The sequence below is a fragment of the Neolamprologus multifasciatus genome, chromosome 3, assembly GCF_963576455.1.
Source record: "Neolamprologus multifasciatus chromosome 3, fNeoMul1.2, whole genome shotgun sequence".
Classification (NCBI taxonomy): Eukaryota; Metazoa; Chordata; class Actinopteri; order Cichliformes; family Cichlidae; genus Neolamprologus; species Neolamprologus multifasciatus.
Genome location: NC_140441.1, coordinates 38,598,923 through 38,622,501, shown reverse-complemented (window position 1 = coordinate 38,622,501; position 23,579 = coordinate 38,598,923). Strand labels below are relative to the sequence as shown.

Sequence of the window (23,579 nt, the reverse complement as noted above, 5' to 3'; positions counted from 1 at the left end):
CCCAGAAAAACAGGCTTGAAAAAATATAGAATTTGCTTTTGTGTTACAAATACTAGCAAAAAATAATAGTGAGGAAAATACTGAAAGTTTTTTTTTTTTAGTATCTTTTTGCAAAAGAGAAGAAAGTTAAGAAGATCAAAATGTAGGGAAAACAAATTCTGTTAGTCTTAGTAACACTACAACTGAAAATATTGTGATTTAAAAAAATGAAAAGTTCAAAAACAATCACTCAATTTGAAATTATTTAAATTGATCATATACAGTGACTGCTTTATTTGGTACTTTAAATCTTGATAGTGTCATCTTGGACCAATTTTTGCCTCCAGAGCAGTTTTATACCTCGTGGTTCATGGTTCTTACAAATGTAAGGTAGAAATTCAGATCATTTTCTTTGGCTTTATTTAAGATACGTTTTAGAATGAAATAAGACACCAGTTATTTTGTCTGTGTATACCCAGACAAAATAAGTGGTGTGTCTAATAAACTTTAACTTCTAGTCAGTTAAAGTCGTGCTCAGTATCAGACTTGGCAGTTATATTTCATTGCTGACCACAACCTCGGTGGGTCTGTTGTGTAATAAGTAATGTGACACTTTGGCATTAGCAGTTGACCACAATGGGTGCTTTTAAAAGCTGCACCAGCACTTTTATTTTAACAGCATACATACTTATTCATACATACATGTGTAAAAATGGAATGATCGAACACTTTGTTTAACTTCAACTTCTAAATATCACGCTGGTACCTTTGCTTGTATACAAGCAAAGGCTTATATATACTTATGACCACACAGTAATGGCAAATAGCTGTATCTGACAGAAAGAAGAAAACATATAACAATTTATAGACATGTAGACAAAACTGAGATGACAATGTACAACTTAATTACAAGAACAATATGTGATAAAACTGAGTTATATTTTTGTTTTCACTCTCCTTCAGATGTGATTATTTCTTTCTTTCTCTCTCTGCAACCTGTGAGACACACAAAAGAAGTGTAGAAGAAAAAATGTAAGATAGATGACAAGAAAACTCTTTATTGTCATTGCACAATCATACATAGTAGAATAGTACAATGAAACTGGAATACTGTCCCAAGTTGGCACTACATACAACATGGCACAACATGACACAACACAACGCAACACAACACAACACAGTAACTTTATTTAAAAGAAGAAGAAGTGCATGTGTATTGTTGTGTATTATTATTGTTATTGTTGTTACCTCCCCAAAATGTCCAGGGAGGTAGCCAATCAGGTCAGCTGTTTGCATTGATTAGGAGTATTGCCCTGTTGTAAAAGCTGTACTTGAGTCTCTTCGTCTGAGACCTCAGCAGCCTTAATCTCCTGCCAGACAGCAGCAGCTTAAACCCGGTGTCCTGGGTGTGTACAGTCCAGTAGGATGCTGCGTGCCCTCTTGAGACAATTAGTGCTGTACAGGTCAGGTAGGGAAGAGGATGTCCAATTATTTTGGGGGGCCATATTAATTACTGTCTCAAGTGCTTTTTTGTGTGCTGGAGAGCCACACACACGCAATATGTCAACACACTTTCAATGGAGCAGCGGTAGAAGACGATCAGCAGCTCCTTCTTCAGGTCCATTTTTCTGAGGATTCTCAGAAAGTGGAGACACTGTTGGGCCTTCTTTAAAACCACTGAGGTGTTTGAGCTCCTTTGGAGGTCTGTGTCTATGTGCACACCCAGGAACTTAAAACTGGACACCCTTAACACACCCTCTCTGTTGATGCTTAAAAGCTGCAGTGAATACTTCCACCTTCTGAAGTCGACTACCAGTTCTTTTTTCTTGGTGATATTGAGGTCCAGGTTGTTGTCTACACAACAGTCTGACAGTGTCTAACCTTCAGCTCTGTTTGCCGTCTCGTCTCCCCCAGAGATGATCCCCACCATGGTGGTATCAAATTAACGACTGTGTTGTCTGGGTGGGAATTAACACAGTCATGTGTGTACAGAGCGTACAGTAGGGGACTTAGCCTTAACCCTGACTCTCCACAAGGTGGTGTACTGAGGGCTGGGGAAAGATGGGGTTCCTCTCTAACTCTCTCTAAATAGAAGACCTCTTCTCCCATTGTGCTCGATAAGAAAAAGGATGGCAGCCCACGCAAAACGAGGAAAGATGCATTCCACCTGCTGCACATTGAGGAATCCCTAGATGCTCTGACTGGTGCCTGTTGATTTTCCACCATGGATTTAGCCAGTGGCTACAATCAGGTCCCAGTTACGGAAGAGGATAGGCCCAAGACTGCGTTCTCCACTCCCTTTGGGTTATTTGAATGGAACTGAATGCCGTTTGGGCTCTTTAATGCACCTAGCACCTTCCAGAGACTAATGCTATGCATTTTTGGTGATCAACAATGCCAGTCTCTGCTTCTCTATCTTGATGACATTGTAATCTTCTCATCAACAGTACAGCAACGTCTTGAGCGACTGTATGTGGTGCTAGGTCAGCTCCAGCTGGAGGTTTAAAAGTTTAAAAGCAAAGCTTGGTAAATCTGCCTTTTTCTAGCGGGAGGTTTGCTACTTGGGCCATGTCATCTCTGATCAGGGTGTTTCCACAGACCCTAGCAAGGTAGAAGTAGTGGCTAACTGCACCCCCCTAAGACTATTTCGGAACTGGAACCTGCAAGCTCAATAGCCGAATCCAGAATTAATGACTGCCGCCAAGTCTCTGTACAATGCTACTGTCCTGTACATACTTTTGTTGGTTATGGACCTGACGTTTGAGAGAAAGATACTTGGAAGCAGTGGCTTAAATCGTTGTTTTGTTAGCCATACTAGCAGGTTTACCCTGCAGACAAACTTTTGCCTTCTTTGTTTACATTTCTTCTTTGGCTTGCCGCTGGGAAGAACCAATCACGGAGACCCTGGAGTTCTTATTATTTCCTCCGGAATGCTGTGGAATTGGTGATACGCTACGCAATGAATATTACGTCAGTCTAATTCCAAATTCAGAAGGTCTTGACGACTGTAAGTTGACTCTACTCAATGTATAGTAATATAAAACACATGCACCCACACATATATCTGTATAAAAAGTAAAAAACAAAGCACAAAACGTGAGGAGCAGTGAGCTGCTGCATCTTTGCGCGCCACCATCTTTGCTCATACATGTAAAATATAGAATAGAAAAAAAATGACTATGGTGCATATTCCACACCAATATTCACTTCTTTGAGGAGTTCCCAAAAAATATGTTCAGTGTGAAACATTAGTGAAATCAGAGTTTTACATATGCAAATCTAGGAGTGAGTGATATGTGTGAAAAAGTATAAATATTCCATGTATGAAGTTGTCAATTTTACCAATCCTTAACAGATGCCTTAATGCTGCACATAAGGCATCTGTGTCCATAGTTTTACCTTTTGTTTAGTAGAAGAGAAGGAATCCACTGCTACGGGTTGCTGGGGACCTGCTGAAGACATTGCTCTGCTGGTTCCTGCTTCTGCTTGGACGAATGCTACAATTAAATAAATTGGTAGACAAGAAATTTTACATAAAAAAAACACATATTTTTCTTAGATCATTAACAATTACTTGGTGATGTTTCTGATTGTCACGTTCCTAGGTCTGTGACCCAGTTTTTGATTTTGTAGTAATTTATTTCTTAGTCTGTGGTTTCTTCTTGGTTCACGTTTGTTAGTATTTTGGTTTGGTTTGGTTTGGTTTCTGTTTCTAGTTCTTAGGTTTTGGTTTCCTCTGCTCCTCATGTCACTCTGGTCCCTCTACTCTGTGCTCCCTCTGTTTTGTGTCGCTGAGTCTGTGTCTGTAAGTTCAGTCTGTGGGTTTCCTGTTTTACTTTAAAGGTCTGTGTCCTTTGCCCAAGTAGGTTCACCTGCGTCTATATTGTGTATTTGCCTTTGCTTCCTGTCGGTCCGTCTGTGTATTCATGCATTTCATTCTCCATGTTGCCCTGCATCTCTGCTCTCTGTCTCCTGCATTTCAGGTTTGTTAGTTTGGTTTGTTGTTCCTTAATTTTTCCAGTTCAGGTTTCCCTTAGTTTCTGTTTATGCCACGCCCACTTCTGTTTGTGTCCTCACCTTTGTAAATAAACGCTCACTCGCATCAAGCCGGTGCCTGCATTTTGGGTCCATCTCTCATCTCCGCACGGTTTGCATTGCAACCCATGACACTGATGTCTCAATGCTATCATGGGCATGCCTTTTTATCACAATTAATATTACCTTGTAGTTGAGCGTCCTCAAGGCCTAATTGTTAGTAAATACAGGTCAATGCATCTCCATATAGTAAGGAAGTAATAGTAATATGTTGCTATATTATTCATATAGTAATATAGTAATGAAGCAGGATAGTGGGGATAATAAGCACAGCAATATTAGTGATGATGATCCCTGTTTGTTTTTTAATGTATTCATTAACATTTTGGGAAAATCTGAAATTCAATTTTAGAAAGAAAATCGATGTCATTCCTAGATGGGCCCATTATGTAAGGCGATGGCATACGGAACACTGAGCTAACAAAAAACTTCCTTTTCTAATTGAATTTTTGCTGCTTGCCTGATAATTTGACAACAATATCAGTTGTGCTAGTTTTGATCCTGCCTTTGCACAAAACTAAGATATTACAATTTACAGTTCTGAACATTTTTTGTTAGATTTTTTAACTCCATTATATATTACTTTGTTGTTTGTGTTGTCAAATGGTAAAATTCTTATTTTGCATTTTCTTCTCCTGCAGTAGTGTACTTTATGAAACAGTTAATGCTAGTCACTGAATGTTATTGTTAAAAAAAACAATTACATTTAAAGTTAATTTTGAAACAGAATGCATGTCTGAAGATGAGACACAATTCGTGTCTAAAAGAAGAGGTTTAAAATTGTATCTAAGTGGTTTCCATTTGGGGCGTAAGTTTTGGATGCTCAAATTATCACTCGCATCTATATATTCATAAATATTACATACACGTGTAACAAAGATACACCACAACACCACAAGAGAAAACAAAAAAAAAATCCTTTTGACAGAAGTAATTTTGTGCTACTGTTGTTGAGTAAAGAACCCTCTGTCTCTCTTACAGCAGCATATGTTGCTCTGCCTGCATCCACTGTGTCGGCCTCTATGAAGATTAAAGAAATAAATGACAAAATAATTTTTAATTTGCTTTTTAAACACATATAAAAGGTATAAATGTTTATTTTTAGTTCAAGCCAATTAGTTTATGACATTCACTTTTATTTTTAAAAAAGTTGTTTAAAGTTTTTTAAAAAATAATAATAGAAATAATAATAATTGTCATTACCTCTCTTACAGCAAGCTTTGCAAATGTGATACAGTCCCACTACCACCAACAGGGCACTAACTAAAATGGTAGAAATGATCCGTGTGGCAGTAGAGGAAAAATGGCACGCCTCTTTGTCTGGATTAGATTTGGAATTTTTATTTTGAGACTCTAAATGGTGGTTAGAAAAAAACAGGAAGGTTTAAATGAGACAAGAATGGTAAACCATCAAAAGTTAATTTGCGCTTCTTCATAATGACATTAAAAATCTTTCCAATGAAATTAAAGCTTCTAAAACACCACACACCTGTTTTAGTTATTGAAATCTGCAATTTAGGTTTGGAAGCTGGAAAGTTATCAGTATTCAAAAAATTCACACACACCCATTCATACTCCGAAGCATGCATCAAAGATCTGCTTAAAAACAGACTGTGGGAGGGAGGAATGAAACCACCAACCTTCCGATCAGCAGATAACCTGCTCTTACCTCCTGAGCAACAGCCTCCCCCAAATCAACTGTCATTCATATAACACGTATGCCTAAATCTTATCTTAAAAAATCTCAGTGTCTCACCTGTGACGTTCAGCCAGCTCTCTGGTGATTCTCCAGCTCCTGAGATGCTACACTTGTAATGTCCTTCATCTGACTTGGAAACTCTCTGGATGGTCATGTTTCCTGTGGAGGTTTTATGGATGGAACGTCTATTTTTGTAGAACTCAGCCTTAAAGTTGGAGGAATGAGTTTTGTTTCTGCAGCTCAGAGTCACAGTTTCTTCCATCAACACAGGAACAGCAGGACTCTCCAGGATCACAGGACCAGCTAAATGACAAGCATTTGATAATTAAATACATGAAATTAAATTCTATTAAAATGAATGTCATAAAAGTTTTGTTTATTCAAATATACCAGTGACAGAGAGGCTGATAATGTTGCTTCTTCTCCCTCCTTCAAGCTCATACCAGTACTCTCCACTGTTGTCTGCATAAACAGGTTGAATGGAGCAGGATGATCCTGTTGGTGTCCTCTTATTAGTTTTACTACATGATTTTATTTTTCCTTTGAATTTATGCAAAACTTCACAATAATCGACTCCTTCACAGTGAAATGTTACTGATTCATATTCAAAGAACTGCAATCTGTTTGGAACAACACGAAGAGAAACTGCATCTGAAACAAATAAACAAGAAAGACTCAGTTTACTAAGTTTTACTACTAAAACTGCCATACTGCACTTAATCAGTGAACAAATAAAACAATAACAAATATCACAGAAACATTTCTTTCTCTCAGTTTTTCTGCTAAATTCCTTATTTATCCAAAATGTGAACTTTGATATCAAAAAATCAAACCGTTAGTACTCACCAACTTTCTGATCCTGCACATCCAGATGAATCATGATGGCCATCACTGAAGAGAGATTAAAGAGGTACAGATTAACTAAAACATGCACTGTAAAATGTTTAAATGAACTAAAAGTTCAGAAGTATTATTACATCTTATATGTCCACAAAAATACAATAGCCTACTTTTCTAACCTAAAATATAAAACAAAGTAAACTGTCATATTTTTAATCAGAATGAATAACCTATATTTTATAATAATGTAGAAATAGAGAAAGTACTCACACAGTCTGATGCGGAGAGCGCTGATCCCCATGTCGTCTTGATGTAGACTGAAGGCTTAACAGTCGTGAGCAGTGGTGTCTGTTTGTCACTAAAAGTATTTTAATATCAATTAAAAATCATCTAGTTTTTAAAAAGCTGTTTCCAAAGAAGCTGAGTGTCTTTTGTGTCAAGTCAAGCCTCACTGTTTCAGTTCCCTGTCAGTGGGCGGAACAACAACCAGTTCAGACAAATGCTGTGTTTGATGCAGCTTGTAGACTGCTTCATGTTTCCTGTGCTTGGTGAACTGTGCTTATTTATGTCACAGAACTATTGAACATTTAATCCTCTTCTAGGGGTACTAAGCCCACTCAGGGAAAGTCATTAAAGCTATTGTCTCTTACAGGACAGTACATGGCATATATAATAATGCCACTCTGACATAATTCATTCTTATATTGATCTGCCCAGTGATTTGTTTATGTGTGATATTTGCCATATTTGCTTAAAATGTGTTGATCTAGTGTCAACAAGCAATAAAAACATCACTTTAATGGTAAAACATGAACATTTATTTAGTCTTTGTCACTGAAGGGTACTCCATTGTGATGCTATATGATAAGAGAAAGTAATGACTATGGACTACATAAACAGTCTTAAAGAGATATAGAGTTGGTTGTGTGTTGCAAATGCTAATAAAAACTTATAAAAAATGTTGAATGTTTTTATCTTTTTTAACACAAAAGAAAGTTAATCAGATAAAATGTGGGGGAAAGAAATTCTATTGAAGAATGTAATGCTGAAAATATTGTGATTTAAAAAAAATGAAAAAGTAAAAAATCATTAAATTTGAAATAACATCTATAAAACAATGCCTTTTTATGCCTAAATTTACTTTAAAGGTTAATGGAGCCCTTTCCTCTTTAAAATATCTGCAATCTCCTCAGAAAACCAATGTATCTGAGAACAATAGAGATTGAAAATGTGACGTCATTCAGGGGTAAAACAGCAAAGAATTCTGGGAACTCGTGGCAAGAGGTACTAGCGCACGCAGGCTTTCAATTGAAATAAGTTATACAGCGATAAAAAGAAACACAAAAAATGGCAAGAAGCTGTTGTATTATTAACTGCAATAGCCGGTCGCATGACAGCCACGGGAAGCCGACGGGTAAAGAGATCGGTTGTTATCGGATTACGTCGTGGAAGAGAAATTGTTCGAGTCATGTTTCCGAAGTAACAAAGAGGCGACGGATGGCCTGGATTGCAGCCATTCAAAGACCAAATATAACGTCCCAGAACACTCCAGCTCACACGTTAGTCTGCTCCAAGCATTTCCACAAAGGTCAGTGTTTTGTAGTAGTTAATACGTCATTTTTCATAACATAATTGGTGATATAGGATACAAGCAAGTCTGGCGCTGAACAGAAATTGTCGCGCTATGCTCCTTTGTTTATTGTGCATAAATAGTGAATTGTCCTGACACAATATTGCGTTTCGCTTCTGTTATTACCATGGTACATTGACAAAAACATATATTTTTATTCACAGGATAAAACAGTTTTTTTGTATCACTAATTGCCCAGTACGATTACAGCATACAATATTAATGTCACTGCTACATTTCTGTAATGCAAACCAGAAATTATTTCCACTACTAATTAATTACCGTTGAGCTCAAAGGTCCTATTAATAAACGGTTAACGAATGTGTATTTATGAAGACGATTTGTGAGACTGGTAAACCAATGATATGTACGATGGTCTTTCGTTCTACACGGTGCATTTCAAGGTCCTGTACCCATCCGTCGGTAAACTGTACCTGGGCTTGTTGCAGTGACCTGAAGTTACTAAACTTCATGAGTGTATGCACTCACTCCAAGAACCGTATAATTATAAATATGAGCGTGGTGAAAGTTGGGCAGCACACTAACGTATTTTGTCCAATCTGTGTGCTCGTAAGGGTCTAACCCTTTCACTCCTTTGATTTTTTCCTCATATCTTTTCTTTGACTTTTCATCAAGTCTGTCTTTGTACGGACCGGCATTGTTCTCCTTCATTTTGTACATTCCCTTTTTGGGGGACAAAGAAAAACCAAGAATTTATTGGAACCGGAGAATGAATGTTTAGCGGTGCTGCAAATGCTTGCATTTGATGCGGTACTTGGATTGTTTTGCCACGAGTTCCCGGCATGCAATGCGTGAAAGTCACATGGTCTTTCAATCTCTATACAGTTTGTCTATAAAGAAGCTGAAACAAATGGCTTCATCATGCAACACACAGTGAGACTATCACATGGCAAAAATCATTTTAATTGATCGTATACACTTGGTGGCTTCTTCATTAGGTACTATACACTTTGCTAGTTACATGTTTGACCCACTTTTGCCAACAGAACAGTTTTATTCTGATTCTGTCACGAACAGGTTGCGCAGCAGGCGTAATTGGGCTCAAATGCAGACTTATAGGTAGGACATTAACAAAAAAGCACAGCTTTGTCTGCTAAATGGAAAAAAAAAACAATAAAAAACTACAATCGGAAATATAGGAACTAAACACACAGGGAGGCACACAGAGAAAAATACAGCCATGAAGGAGAATGTGACACAGGACAGAGGTAGACTCAGACCTAAATACACAAAAAGGTAACGAGGAAGGTGGAAACACACGGGCAACACAGCTGACACAAATTAGACCTGAGACGGTAAGGAAAGCAAAACTGAAAACACAAACCCAGGACACGGACTGTCAAAGTAAAACAGGAAACATGGTGAGACACAGACTGTGACAACCAGACATGCAGACATGAAACACATGACCGACTGGGGAAAACACAAGACGGACACATGAACAGGGGAATAAAACATAGACACTCCTAAGAGGCCAAGGGAGAGTGAGAGGAGAAGAGAAAGAAAAGGGAAAGGGCGAGGGAACCCGAGAGAGCATGAGAGGGAGAGAGAGACCTTGACATGCAGGGAAATATGGATAGACAAGATAGGCAAGGGGAACATGGAATGTCACACATGGGAAACCAGACAAAATAACTCACACAAACACCCGCAAACACAGACGCACAGGAAGGGACACAGAAGACAAAGAGACAAGGGAAGCATTAGTTGTTTTTTTTTCATATAAAGCACACATCATTCTTTATCATTTTTTATATAACAACATCAAGTAAAACTTGCTTAACAGCGCCTACCCAGTACAAAGATAACAGCACACAGTTGTCATCAACAGTTTGTTATGCAACTGCAACATTCAGTTCTGTTACAAGGATTACAACAGTTAGAATCTCATAGAGAAACATAGCTGAGTGCCAGAAAGCACTCAAATAGCTAACTAGTATTAGCTTAGCATGCTAACCAAAAATGCTACTCGTGAATAAAGTTACTATTGATGCACGAAAATGCCTGTAACTTTCAGGGCACATGTTAGTACTGCTTACAATAAAAATACATATTGACAATTACCACTGTGAGAATGTTTTCACTAATATACATACAAAATTGACAACAGCATTGCTCACGTGCACCTAACTCCATCTTGGGATTATTTTCCTTTGCTCAGGAATGTACTGTGCAGCGATTTGGAACCTTAACAATGCAGTTGCGGTATTTGTCCTCCAGGTGGCTCTAACTATTCATAAAGCACATCAATTATGTAGAAATTCATTAAGCTTTTTTGTAACTCTGTTATACCTGCAGTGTTAGAGCTCTAATGGGTTGATATGGTGCTATAAGGTTATTATTAATAATAATAATAATGGATTGCATTTATATAGCGCTTTCAAGGCACCCAAAGCGCTTTACAATGCCACTATTCATTCACTCTTGCATTCACACACTGGTGGAGGCAGCTACGGTTGTAGCCACAGCTGCCCTGGGGCAGACTGACAGAAGCGAGGCTGCCATATCGCGCCATTGGCCCTTCTGGCCAACACCAGTAGGTGGTAGGTGAAGTGTCTTGCCCAAGGACACAACGACCGAGACTATCCGAGCCGGGGCTCGAACCGGCAACCTTCCGGTTACAAGGCGAACGCCCAACTCATGAGCCACGATCACCCAATATTGCCCCTTTTACTATTTATTTTTAAAAAAATATTGAAAAAATATAATTTTTACTGGCAGCAGGTCAGTAACATGGAATGGAAAGACCATCTCAGAGAGGCAGAACTTCACCTGTCAACCTGTTTCTACTAATCGTGGAACAATTTCAGAGTAAAAGTGCAAAGACTTTGAGTTCTCCTTTAGTAACGTCTCCTGTGTGTTATTTTTAGGTGGAGGAGGACTGATCGCTGCTGCTGCAGCAATGGGTTTCTTCCTCCTGCTGATCCTGGGTGGAGCAGGTGGATGCTTGCTTAGACAGAGGTCAGTCTCTATCAGAGCACTTTCATCAGATCTTACAGTTTCTGTTGTTCCGTCTCTGCTTTGAAGTTTCTTAAACTTGTGATATTCAGTTGTGTTTTGTTTTAAAGAGAGTGACTCCTGCTCACACACCAGTGTAGAGGCCTTGATGAAGAGAGCCTCAGCATGTGGAAAGCAACGGCTGGACACAAAGAGTCAGAAGAAGAGATCCTGGAAGCTGCTGAAGAGAAAACCTGAACATTTCTTCTTCAGCACAAGTTTGGATTTCAGCTTGAATCTCAACACCTGTCACTAATTTGAAGCTGTGAGCTGATGTCAGAGTTGGGAAATGAAGGAAGGAAACACAGAGCCTGATCTGATCACAAAGACCTCTGATGTTTGTCTTTTGAGGTCAGAAACTCTGCAGCCGACCTGGAGCTACAGGCTGGTTCACCTGAAGACCTCAGAGGCTGAACACACACAGAGCTCCACAGCTGTGCTGCGTCCTTTCAGTGCAATACCAGAGCTGGACACTAGAGGTCACTGTTTGATTTAATGAAAAAACATTAAACACACTGACTTGTTTCACACATGAGTGGGAGCTTCTGCTTCCAGCATCCAAACATGTCAAAGAGTGTTTTAAAACTAATCTTATATACTTTACATCATTTTGAATATAATTATTTTCTGTGACTACATGTGTAGCATACATTTGATGTTTAGTCAAATTCATATAACTTAATAATAAATATCAAGTGATTTTTTTTTTTATAAGAAGCAATTTATTTAAAAATAATTCAGGAACATTGTTCATGTACTGTTTAATAGTTAAGTGGTTGTAACCTGTTACTTTAATGCAGAAAACAGAGTCATTAAACATGTCACCAATATAAAGGCAGCAGAATTTGAAGCATAGATGAAAATAATTTTCTGAACGTTTGACCATATTTGACCCTAAAGAAGAGGTCAGAGGTCCAGAGTAACCTGATATTTACAATACACATGTATTATTCTCTACATGCTGTCAGTACCAACAATGACCTAGTTTAAATAAACGGCTCTTTGACTTTCAAGTTGATCTGTTGAACTTAGGGAGAGGTCAAAGGTCAATGTGATATGATATTTTAAATTTTTATTCTTTAAAATGTTAACATTACATAGCACACTTTTAAAAATCAGTTTTAAGGCTTTTTGTCAATTTTCCACCAAAAAGTCACAAGGTTGACCTTGAAGATCTCAGTAGATGTAAACCAGATTTTATTGGATTTTTATAACATGATCCTACAGCCAACAGAGTTTTATCAGAATACATTCACAACTTTTAGAGCTGTTGTGTTTACAGACAGAATGAAATGCAAATGCTGCCAAAAACACGAGCTTCTTCTTGAAGTTAATAAGAAACTGCTGAAACAATTTTTAGCTCCTCTTTGATTTACACATGATCTGCAGGGCCGTGCAGAGACGTTTAAAGGGGCGGGTGCTCAAAGTTAAAAAGGGGCACATTGAACCAGGTTGAATAACAACTTATTACTTATTAAACTTTTTTGTGGTGTTGTTTATGATTTCATTTCCCCCTGCAAATGTGAAATTTTTGAAAATAAATGTTTATTGTAGAAAGCAAGTGTGTATTTTAGTTCTCAGTAATATTACTTTAAAAACATTTTTCATCCATTTTTATTCACACAGAAATCAAGATACATGATGAAGATGAAAATGAACTACATCAAACAGAGATGGAGGAGAAATTACAGAGAGAATGTGAGGAAAAGAAAAGGCTTGAAGATGAGTTGCAGAACAATGAGGAGGACTTAGAACATGTCCAAGAAACCATTAAAAAACTGATGGAGCAGAAGATGTTTCTGAAGAACCAGAGAGAAAAACTCTTCACACTACTGCAGGAGGACAAGACAGAGATGAAAGAGATCACGGAAAAGTTGGAGAAAGAAAACCCAATACTTGACAAAGAGAAAAAATGCATAGACGCAGTAGCGGTTTTAGATACGGGCGACACGGGCGGTTGCCCGGGGCGGCATCGTGGTGGGGGCGGCATCGCGGCTCGTTCTCATGCTGCCCCGACATCATGCCAGCGCATATTGGGAATGACATTGGTTTTCTATCGCCCATTTGCTGGGAGTAAGGGCGCCCTCCGTTTGCGAGGTGCGCCTGCTGCTTGCGGCACAGGGAGGAAAGGGCGGGGCGGCGGGGGATGCTCTGGCTGGCTGGAGCAGCAAAAATTACCAACTCGCAAAATAAAACAAATTACAAACAAACCAACAAACACGAAAACACCAGACATTATGATACAGACTTATAATTTGCACCGATGTTTTTTCAAAATTCTATACGCGAAAAGTGAGCGCGAGAGCCCTCGGTGCGCCTGCTCGCTGCTGAAGTCAAAGTAAACTTTATTGTCATCTCCGCTACATACAGTCCAGTATATAGAGAGACGAGACGACGAGGCTCCAGTTACAACAGTGCAAGTAAACAAACAATATATATAAGAAGAGTAAGAAAATAAATATACACTTTAGGACTAGGGGTAAAGGGATCAATAACAATTTAAAATGTATATTTTATATTTTGTTGATCTAAAGTCTCACACACAACCTGTTTTTAAACTTAAATGAGAAAAGAAGAGGAGGAGTGTAGCGACTTCCACAGTCGCTAGAGGCCGGGGACTGAGCCTGTCTATTTGCCTCTCAACTTTACGCAATAATGCGAGAGGTGGAATTGCTTGCTTGTTTATTAAAGTGCTTGAAAAGTTTACAGAGCAATGTGATCGGCTCGCGATTCAAACTCTTAAAACATCACAGGCTCTAATGCAACAAGGGGAAACTCGTTGTGCTGCGGTCAACAAAAACTACGGCTACCCAGCCCTCCTCTCTGTCAAAATCAAACCAGTGAATGACAGACTGACAACGCCCTCTTAATGTCGCCGCTAGCACCCACGTGACTCCCGTTACACATCACCATAGCAACCAAACAAATGAAAACCGAGTGATCATTAAAATTCAATACATTTAATTATGACTCCTACAAGGAGAAACGAGCAAAAGATACAGGTAAGCAGATGTGTCATTGGATAATGGCAGGTCATGTATCCTAAAACATTAAGAATCTGGATACTTTATTAATCCCTAAGGAAATTATTTGGGTCACAGTTCCTCCAAGAAGAAATGGTAAAAATAGTAACAGTAACAGACTAAACTCCAAACAATATATACAATAATATAATATTAATTAGTCAGTGTCAATTGTTGATTTGTCCTGTTCTCATTGTATGACGAATTATGATGTCTGTTTAGTAGCCGTTTGCATACAACGTTTGCATACTCTGTCTCTCTCTTCGTGTGTGTGTGAGGGGGGGGGGGGGGGGCGCCAGAGGGGGTGTTCGCTAGTGATGTGACGTTCTGTATCGAGGCTTCGAAGCGTGTGTCGAGTAATTGAGGGGATGTTTCCGCGAAGCGCGTATCGAGGCTTGCTTCATTTATGGGAGGAGCTGAAAATGATGACGTCCGAAGCCTCGCTGCCCGGCTGTACCACGTGACTGGTTCATGAAGCGGTTCAAACTTTGCCGCGAGATATGACAGCGATATGAACCCCTCAGACTTCATTCAAAAATGTAGGTGTTTGATGGAGAGTTGCGGTTAGTGAGAGTTAGAGACAGTTTGGAGAGAGTTTGGAGGTTTATGAGAGTGAGGAGAGAAAGTCAGGAGAGAATGGAGCCAGCTAAGAAGAGGAGGATGTCCTCCCCTGTGTGGGAACATTTTGATTTTATTCCTCCCAACAAGTTATGTAAATTTCTACAGAAGATGTATTTTCATAATACTGATGGTGCAATAAAACATATGTTAAGCTGTCTTTACATTTGTACAAGGTGAAGTGTTTGCTATGTACCAGGGAGCTGGGATATAACAACAACACCTCATCCATGCTTAGGCACTACAGAGCTTTGCATGAGAATAGGGGGAACACCGATTGTGGAGCAAGACCAGGTGAACCATCAAATGCCATGATAATATAGCATGCAGTAATGTAACTAAAATATATAACAATATTATACAATGCAATAAGTGACGTGTGTGATATTTATATTTGTGCTTTGTTTTTATTGTCTTTCCTCAGGAGAACAATCTCAAATAGATGAAGACCTGGTTAGCATGGTGAGGACTCCCATCCATTTAGCATTGTGGAGGACAAAGGATTTAAAAGATTTGTTAAATCATTAAATCCTAGCTACCTATGTTCTCCCCACTAAAAACGTCATAAAAGCAGCGAAAATTTAGTTTTTACAGAATAAAATGTGGGCAGGACTGAGGCTCAAAGCCTCAGTGTGTAGCTGTCCATACCTGAACGTTACAAAAGCACAACCACTGTCCACACCCCAACCACACCTCACCTCACAGTAAATGATCATTTCCATTTTAAGCATTTCCAAATGATCATTTTCCATACTGCCAGCATAAATATACACAGTATACTGCCATCACTACAATATAGATGTTTTACACACTCCTTTTGTTGTTGACATTTACAGGCTGTGTGCAAAAGGCCACACTCTTCAAATTCATGCCAACTAATATTTTTACGTCCAGTAGGTGTCCTACTAGAGCAAATGAAGCTTCAAGAAGCTTTGCGCTGGGGTGAACCAATTGGATGAAAAGCTTCAGTGCTTCATGAAGCTTCATCTGCCCATCACTAGTGTTCGCCCAGGGCGCCAAACAGGCTAGGGCCGCTACTGCATAGACGTGGAGATAAAAAAATTAACCTGGAAAAGAGAATGGAAGTACATGGAGAACTGTTAAAGATCCGGTTCGATGCCCTGATAGAAACTAAGAACACTAATACTAGGAGAGAGCACACAGCCTGCGTTAGGACAGATCACAATGCGTCGATGAACAAAGGAAAACTGAAAACTTAAATGCACAAATGAGCTCAGGGATGAGAGAAAACACCTGAACACAGCTGAATGGAATGATGGATAAATTAAACAGGAAACCCAGACTGACTACAACACAAGAGCTTGACATGGACAAAAAAGTAAACAGACTTCATATGGAGACACACAAACATGCATAGACTAAATACAAGAAATTGAAAAAGGAGGAAGGGAACACAGAATAAAAGAAAATCAATTAAACACATAAGTGTCATGGTCTGGGTGTGTGGCTGTAAAATTCCATTGAAGGTCTGGACCTCCTGGTATCCACCCATGGGCAGGGCCTACAGCCCCCCTCACCTGAAGCTGATTGAGGCAATTAGGTTGGAGATTTAAGCTGCTTGCTGACACTGCTTCCTCGCCAGTTCGTCAACTACCCTATTTACTCCAGGAAAACTCCATCACACTGAACCACTCATCTTGGAAATCTGGTTAACCCACCAGCTCTCGGAATCATCTCCTTGCCTCATCTGCCTGCCCTCCTGTCCTTACACCACCTCGGGACCTTCACCACTCAGGACAGCTGCCACACACCACCTAACCCACCTGGACCGCACCACCTCTCCCTCAATGCTTCCATCTCCCACCTGCACATACGGACCTAGAAAAACTTTATCTTGGTCACCGGCATGTTTTGTACCTTAGGCTTATCATAAAAAATCATATCCAGTGTCGTGTTCAGAATTTTTTGGAAGGAATCTCAGGAGAAAGATCTGTCGTTTAAAAAAGATTTAATTTGCTTTGGCAGTTGAAATTATAAGTTTACACAGTGCTGGTGACCTCTGTGTGAATCGGCAGCATGCTTCATAAAAAGGACAACGCTCAAGTGCGCTGCACAACATTATATAGTGAGACAAAAGCATAGATTATAGCAACTATCCTCCTACCACACGGATGTGGCAGTCTTGGTGTCTGCTGCGAAGCATCCTCATATTTCCGTGACCTCGTCTGGTGTCTGTGCCTTTCTCTGTAAGAGACAGACAAGGAAAACACTTCTCTGCCTAACCTTGGTAATCTAATATTATTATCCATTTTTCTTCTAGTGATTCAAAGTTGGTTTAGAATATCATGTTTGGGACTCTCTGACCCAGAGACTTATTCTAACCATTATCCATGTGTGTAAGCGTCTTTGCAATCGAGAATCTGTGGCAAGATCTGAAAACGGCTGTTAACAAACGCTGTCCATCTAATCTGACTGAGCTGGAGCTGTTTTGCAAAGAAGAATGGGCAAGAATTTCAGTCTCTAGATGTGCAAAGCTGGTAGAGACATACCCTAAAAGACTGGCAGCTGCAATTGCAGCAAAAGGTGGTTCTACAAAGTATTGACTCAGGGGGCTGAATAATTACGCACACCCCACTTTGCAGTTCTTTATTTGTAAAAAATGTTTGGAATCATGTATGATTTTTATTCCACTTCTCACGTGTACACCACTTTGTATCGGTCTTTCACGTGGAATTCCAATAAAATTGATTCATGTTTGTGGCAGTAATATGACAAAATGTGGAAAAATTCAAGGGGGCTGAATACTTTTGCAAGCCACTGTATATGTAGAAAATATAGAAAACAAAGCACCGAACGTGAAGAGCAGAAAACCACTGCATCAAAGCCATCTTTGTCACGATCCTGGGTCTTATGACCCAGTGTTTTGAGTTTTAGTTCTTTTGATGTTTATAGTGTATGTTTAAGCTTATTAGGTTTCCTATGTTCATTTGCTTATTAGCTCCCCCTTGTGTTTTCAACCCCTGTCAAGTCTCCCTTGCCCTTCGTGTGTTTCATGTCTGTGTGTCTTATGTTGTCATGTCTGCCTCTCATGTTTCCTGTTTTATTTTGAAGAGATCTCGTGTTTTTATATTATGGATTATGTTTTGAGTCCCTTGTTGTACTGTTTCTTGTTTCCCTAGATTTCAGTTATGGTTATCATAGGTTTAGTTCTTTGGCTTTGTAATATGGCTTCCCTGTGTTCAATGTTGTGTCTACTGTGACCTTTTTGTACCATGTTTCTGGTCCCTATGTTGGTGTTAAGTTTGCATGTTTAGAGTTCAGTCAGTGTGTTTCCTGTTTTACTTTGAAGGTCCATGTCTCATGTGAGTGTTTCTAGTTTTGCTTCCCTTGTCTCGTCCAGCCTGATTACTCCCAGCTGTGCTCTCCTTCTGTGTCTCATTCCCTCGTTATCCCTCTGTGTATTTAAGCCCTGTGTTTCTCTTTGTCAGTGTCGTAGTCTCCGTCATGGCTGTGTTTCAGTTTACCCATGTCCCAGTTTAGTTTCCATGCCATTCTGCAATAAAGCAGCTTTTTGAGTTTAATTTCGTTGTCGTGAGTTTTGCGTTTGGGTCCTTCTCCTGCCTGTACACAGCCGAAACATGACAATCTTTGATTTAATGACAGTTACAATTACAGGATGTTGAACATGAGTTAGTTGTTGTAGCTCCAGCGTTCCCATAGTGAAGTAGACCCATCAGCAGCAGCAGAGCCACCATCATATTGATGAACACAGTCTGCAAGATGAGGTAAACATTATGGTAGGGCTGTGATGAATCTGTTTGAAAAACACAAAAATAACCAAAGTAAGTGCAAGTATTATAAATGGAAATATCCAAACCTACCTGGCCCTATGCAAATAAGAAATTGGCCCACTCTTGTTTGCAAAATCCTTTAAGCAGCATTGTTTTTTTTGCCACTCTGGAGGGGTTTCAAGCATAAATGGCTTGTTTAACGTTATGTCAAGCATTTCAAACAGATTTAGGTCCAGAGTTTGACTAGACCACTCCAAAATCTTTATTTTGATGTCAGTGACTTTGTTGCTTTGAGTGTCCTACTTTTTTTCCCCCTTGTCTATTATTGCTTGTTGAGATCGTATAGCGTATTTCACTTCATCAGATGAGTCACCAGGTCTAACTGCAGTGAGGGATGGGTGCGTCATGTAAACGCAAATCCTGTTTAAATTTAATGAATCGTTTGTTGTAAAGTATTTTTTGTACAACACTGTGTTTTATCGTGTACTACACCACATTTCAAGCTTGTTAGGCTCACCCAGAAGGTGATGCATCTGTTTGGGGAAAAAAAATGTAATGCAACAGTTTTAGATCAGTGGTTGACCACAGTGAGTGTGTGCGTTACAAGCTGTAATGACTCTTTTCTTGTAAACAGCATTCATACACATAGAAGACAACAGACAGGTCAAGTCAGGTGCTTTTATTAGCTTTCAGCCTCATATCTACTTATAACCATGTGGCTCTGGCAGCCAGCTGTGTCTAACTAACTAGACAAAAGTTATCACGATTTATAAATGTAGAAACCAAAACCAAATGAAAAATCTTCAATTACAAAATCTCTCACTGAGATGTGATTATGTCTTCAATCAGATCACTTTGCAACCTGCAAGATAGAATGGAATAAAAAAAAAAATTAACTAAAACAAACAAAAAACATAGAAACAATTTTTGCATTCTGTACATTGGAACCCAATTTTAACGTCAACGAGTAGTTGCCAAACATGTAATACCACTTTTGATGTAAAGTATATTTTTCTTGTACTCTGTACTGTATCAAGGTTTCTTTTCTACAAACATATTATTTCATGGCAGCATTATTTAACACAAGTTTGGGAATGAGTATATAACTTATATACAGTGATGTGAAAAGTGTTTGCACTCTTCCAGATTTTTTAGTTGTTTTTTTTGTATTTTTGTTACACCTGAATGTTTCAGATCAAAGAAATTTAAATATTAGAGCTAGATAACACAAGTAAACACAAAATGCTGTTCCTAAATACAGGTGTTCATTTTAAGGGTGAAAAAAATCCAAACCTACACGGTATTTTGCCTTTTTAAGGTCATGCAACAGCAACTCAGTTTAGGTCAGTATTGAGGTCAGGACTTTGACTGGGCCACTCCAAAATCTTCATTTGGACTTGCTAGTGTGTTTTGGATCATTGTCCTGCTGTAAAACGCAAGTCTGCTTTGCTGGAGGTCACGAACAGATGACCAGACATTCTCCTTCAGGATGTTTTGGTAGAAGTCCTGAGACAGGAAAACAGCCCCAGACCATCACACTACTACCACCATATTTTACAGTTGCTATGATGTTTCTTTTCTAAAACGCTGTTTTATTACAGATGTCATGTGACTGAAACCTTCCAAAAAAAATAAACTTTTGTTTTGTAAGTCCACAAATATTTTCCTAAAAGTCTTGAAGATGTTTTTGGCAAATGTGAGACACGCCTTTATGTTCTTTTTGTTCAGAAGTGGTTTTCTCCTTGAATTCTTCCATCATTTTTGCCCAGTCTCTTCCTTATTGTTGAATCATGAACTTAACTGAAACATGAGGCCTGTGGTTCTTTAATGTTGTTCTTTGAGTTCTTTTGTGACTTCCTGGATGATTAGTTGATGTGCTCTTGAAGTAATTTTGGTAGACCAGTAACTCCTGGGAAGATTCACCACTGTTCCAGGTTTTTTCCATTTGTGTACAGTGGCTCTCACCATGGTTCATTAGCATGCCAAAGCATTAGAAGTGGCTTTGTTACCTTTCCAGACTGATAGATTTCAGTGACATTGTTTCTCAGGTGTTTCTTTAGATGATGATGATATTGGGTTTTTTTTTTTACATATTTTAAGAAGATTCACTTTGTCAGACAGGTTCTGTTTAAGTGATTTCTTGATTCAACAGGTCTGCCAGTAATCAGGCATGAGTACTGTTAGTGAAACTGAGCTTTCCAAGCTTTCCGAACAATGTGATTAATAACAGTTAATTCATGATTTAACAAAGAGGGCAATCATTTTTTTTCACACAGGACCAGGTATGTTTTTATAACTTTTCTCCCTCAATCAATGGAATCGTTAATTAAAAACTGCATTTTGTATTTACTTGAGTTATCTTTGTCTGTTATTAAAATGTGTTTGATAATCTGAAACATGTTATTATGAAAATGCAAAACACTAGGAAATCAGGATGGGGCCAACACTTATTCACACCACTGTATATCTATATTATAACACTGGAGTTAGCATTGGGGTGTTTACACTATGAAACCCATTCATCCCATTTATTCATCTTCATCACATATTATCTGAATGCAACACGAAAGGCATAACTGCCCCCAGTCTTACCGTCTGGATTGGAGAATAAAAGGGATCCTCTGCTATGGGTTGGTTTATACCTGGTGAGAGGATTTTTGTGGTGGGTTCTGATTCTGCTTTGATAATAGATGGAAATAAATTAGTTGGTAACCCATATTTCTATATAATAAAAAACTTGTTAGGTGATGTTTCTGCTGTTGCTTAATCTAAGCATCACTATTTAATGGCTTTTAATCACAATGAGTCTCACCTTGTGGCTGAGTGTCACCCTGGGCTAAACTGTAGTAAAAGGTTCTAGAAGACAGTTCACCTTCATCTAATAGAATGAAACCGAAAGAAACAGTGGGAGTGAAAAGATAGGTAACCATAATAACATTGGTGGCTTTTAATCACAATGAGTCTTACTTTGTGGTTGAGTTTCACCCTGGGCTAAGCTATAAATAGCTCTACTGGACAGTCCATCTGATGGAGAGAAACAGTGAGAGTGAAAGAATAGATGACCACGGTAATATCAGTAACAATGACCAAGGATTGCTAACCTCTATATTCAGTGGTTTTAATTTAAGGTTTTAGGGAAATCTTGAATATGTTGTTCTATAATAAAATTACATTCGTTTGAAGCCCATTTTTTTAATGTAATAAAACACTTATTTACCTTAGATTGTTTCAAATACTAGGTGATATTTCCTTTTTTTCTTAATCTTAGTGTCACTATTAAATGACTTTTAATCACACTGAGTCTTACTTTGTGGTTGAGTGTCCCCCTGGACTAAGCTGTAAATAGGTCTATTGGATAGTCCATCTGATGGAGAGAAACAGTGAGAATGAAAGGATAGATGAGCACAGTAATATCAGTGACAATGACCAAGGATTGCTAACCTCTATATTCAGTGATTTAAATTTAAGAAAAATGTTGAATATGTTCTATAATAAAATTAAATTAGTTTGAAGCCAATTTCGTATGTAATAAAACACTTATTTACCTTAGATGGTTTCAAATACTAGGTGATATTTCTGCTTTTCTTAATCTTAGTGTCAATAACAAATTACTTTTAATAACACTGAATTGTACCTTGTGGTTGAGTGTCACTCGGGACAAAGCTGTAGTAAATGGGTGTAGACGACAGTGCATCTTCTTCCATCAGAGAGAAACAGTAAGAGTGAGAGGATGAATAACCACAGTAATATCAATAACAATAATCCGTGTTTGCTTTTTACTATATTCATAGATTTTCATTTGAATTTAGCAAAATTTCACATTCACAGTTAGATAAGAATGCAGCTTTTTGGTTAGTTAGAAATAAAATAACTAACCAACAAATATATGTTTATATATATTTCATCAGATTCATCAATCCTTAATCTATGTTATAAAAGTTAAATCCTAAAGTTAAATTAGCAAATAGTTATACATGTTCAGTATATCTTGAGTGACTGCTCTGTCCGCCAGTAGCTGGTGAATTATATATACATGTTTATCATAGATAGAGCAGTCGCTCTACTAGTAGCCATCATGGAAGGACAAGCCCCTGCATGGTATGTACCACTGGCAGATGGAACAAGTGGTTGACATCCAAAAATCCAACGAGTGGCTGTACAAAGCTGGACTGAAAGACAGAGGCACTAATCATGGCAGCACAGGAAAAAGTTCTGATCACAAGATCCATAGAGGCTGGGGTCTACCACGCCAGACAAGACCCCAGATGCAGGCTGTGTAAAGTTTGTTTCCAGATACAGACAGACAAACTGTTGATGGCTAATCAACATGACATAGTAGTGGTAGACATAGGTTAAAATTTCTAGAGTACATGCCAAACAAGCCTGTCAAGTATGGCCTTGAGATTTTCTGGGTTTGGGATTCACACATCCCCAATGAAATATCTAGAATGTTTTCACAGGGATACAAATAGGGAAAGAAGTTCAGAAGAATTTGAGGGAAATCACTGTCCAGCATTTGTGCGCTGATAAAAGCCACAACTCAGCAGACAGGACAGGTCTAAAGACAACAAGATTTCAGTTCCAAATAACAAAGATAATTTGTTAAAGTCAGCAGTCCATGTGGGAAATACAATGTATATATGTGCACTGATTGAAGCCAGAAACAGGTAAACTGTCAAAGCTCCAAACAGTGAGCGGACAAAGCAAGAAAAGATAACACAGACATGAATTGTGTAGACAGTTACACACACATGCAGGTACTCGCTCTCTCTCTTTCTCGCACAAACACACAGACACACACACAAATGGATGTTGACATCATTCTATTGCTGTTGTGTCACTTTATGACATAAATTTGACTGTATACCACATTATGTACCACAGGTCTTCTGACTGGCAGTAGTTTAACCGTTACTTAAAAAGCC

The 23,579-nt window shown here is 38.6% G+C and overlaps 2 protein-coding genes across 8 annotated transcripts in view; both read right to left on the bottom strand.

The window, feature by feature from the left end:
• Positions 1 to 3,523: 3,523 nt before the first annotated feature.
• LOC146523079 (uncharacterized) lies at positions 3,524 to 7,832 on the bottom strand. Its single transcript, XM_085154681.1, has 6 exons — positions 6,884 to 7,832; positions 6,620 to 6,664; positions 6,164 to 6,424; positions 5,831 to 6,076; positions 5,278 to 5,427; positions 3,524 to 5,094 (listed from the first exon to the last, which is right to left on the bottom strand). Exons 1-6 carry the CDS (start codon positions 6,912 to 6,914, stop codon positions 4,916 to 4,918), a joined length of 912 nt encoding a protein of 303 aa, XP_085010807.1. The 5' UTR covers positions 6,915 to 7,832; the 3' UTR covers positions 3,524 to 4,915.
• Positions 7,833 to 19,318: 11,486 nt separating this feature from the next.
• The window catches only part of LOC146523078 (uncharacterized), a 29,388-nt gene continuing 25,127 nt past the window's right edge, over positions 19,319 to 23,579 (bottom strand). Inside the window, exons 7-12 of one of the 7 annotated variants that reach the window (XM_085154666.1) lie at positions 22,289 to 22,351; positions 21,962 to 22,018; positions 21,622 to 21,678; positions 21,467 to 21,532; positions 21,247 to 21,332; positions 19,319 to 19,516 (exon numbers count right to left, since the gene is read on the bottom strand). In XM_085154666.1, coding sequence (XP_085010792.1) covers positions 19,505 to 19,516; positions 21,247 to 21,332; positions 21,467 to 21,532; positions 21,622 to 21,678; positions 21,962 to 22,018; positions 22,289 to 22,351 — 341 coding nt within the window. In that variant the 3' untranslated portion in view covers positions 19,319 to 19,504. The other 6 variants (XM_085154667.1, XM_085154664.1, XM_085154665.1 and 3 more) reach the window with 6 other exon arrangements.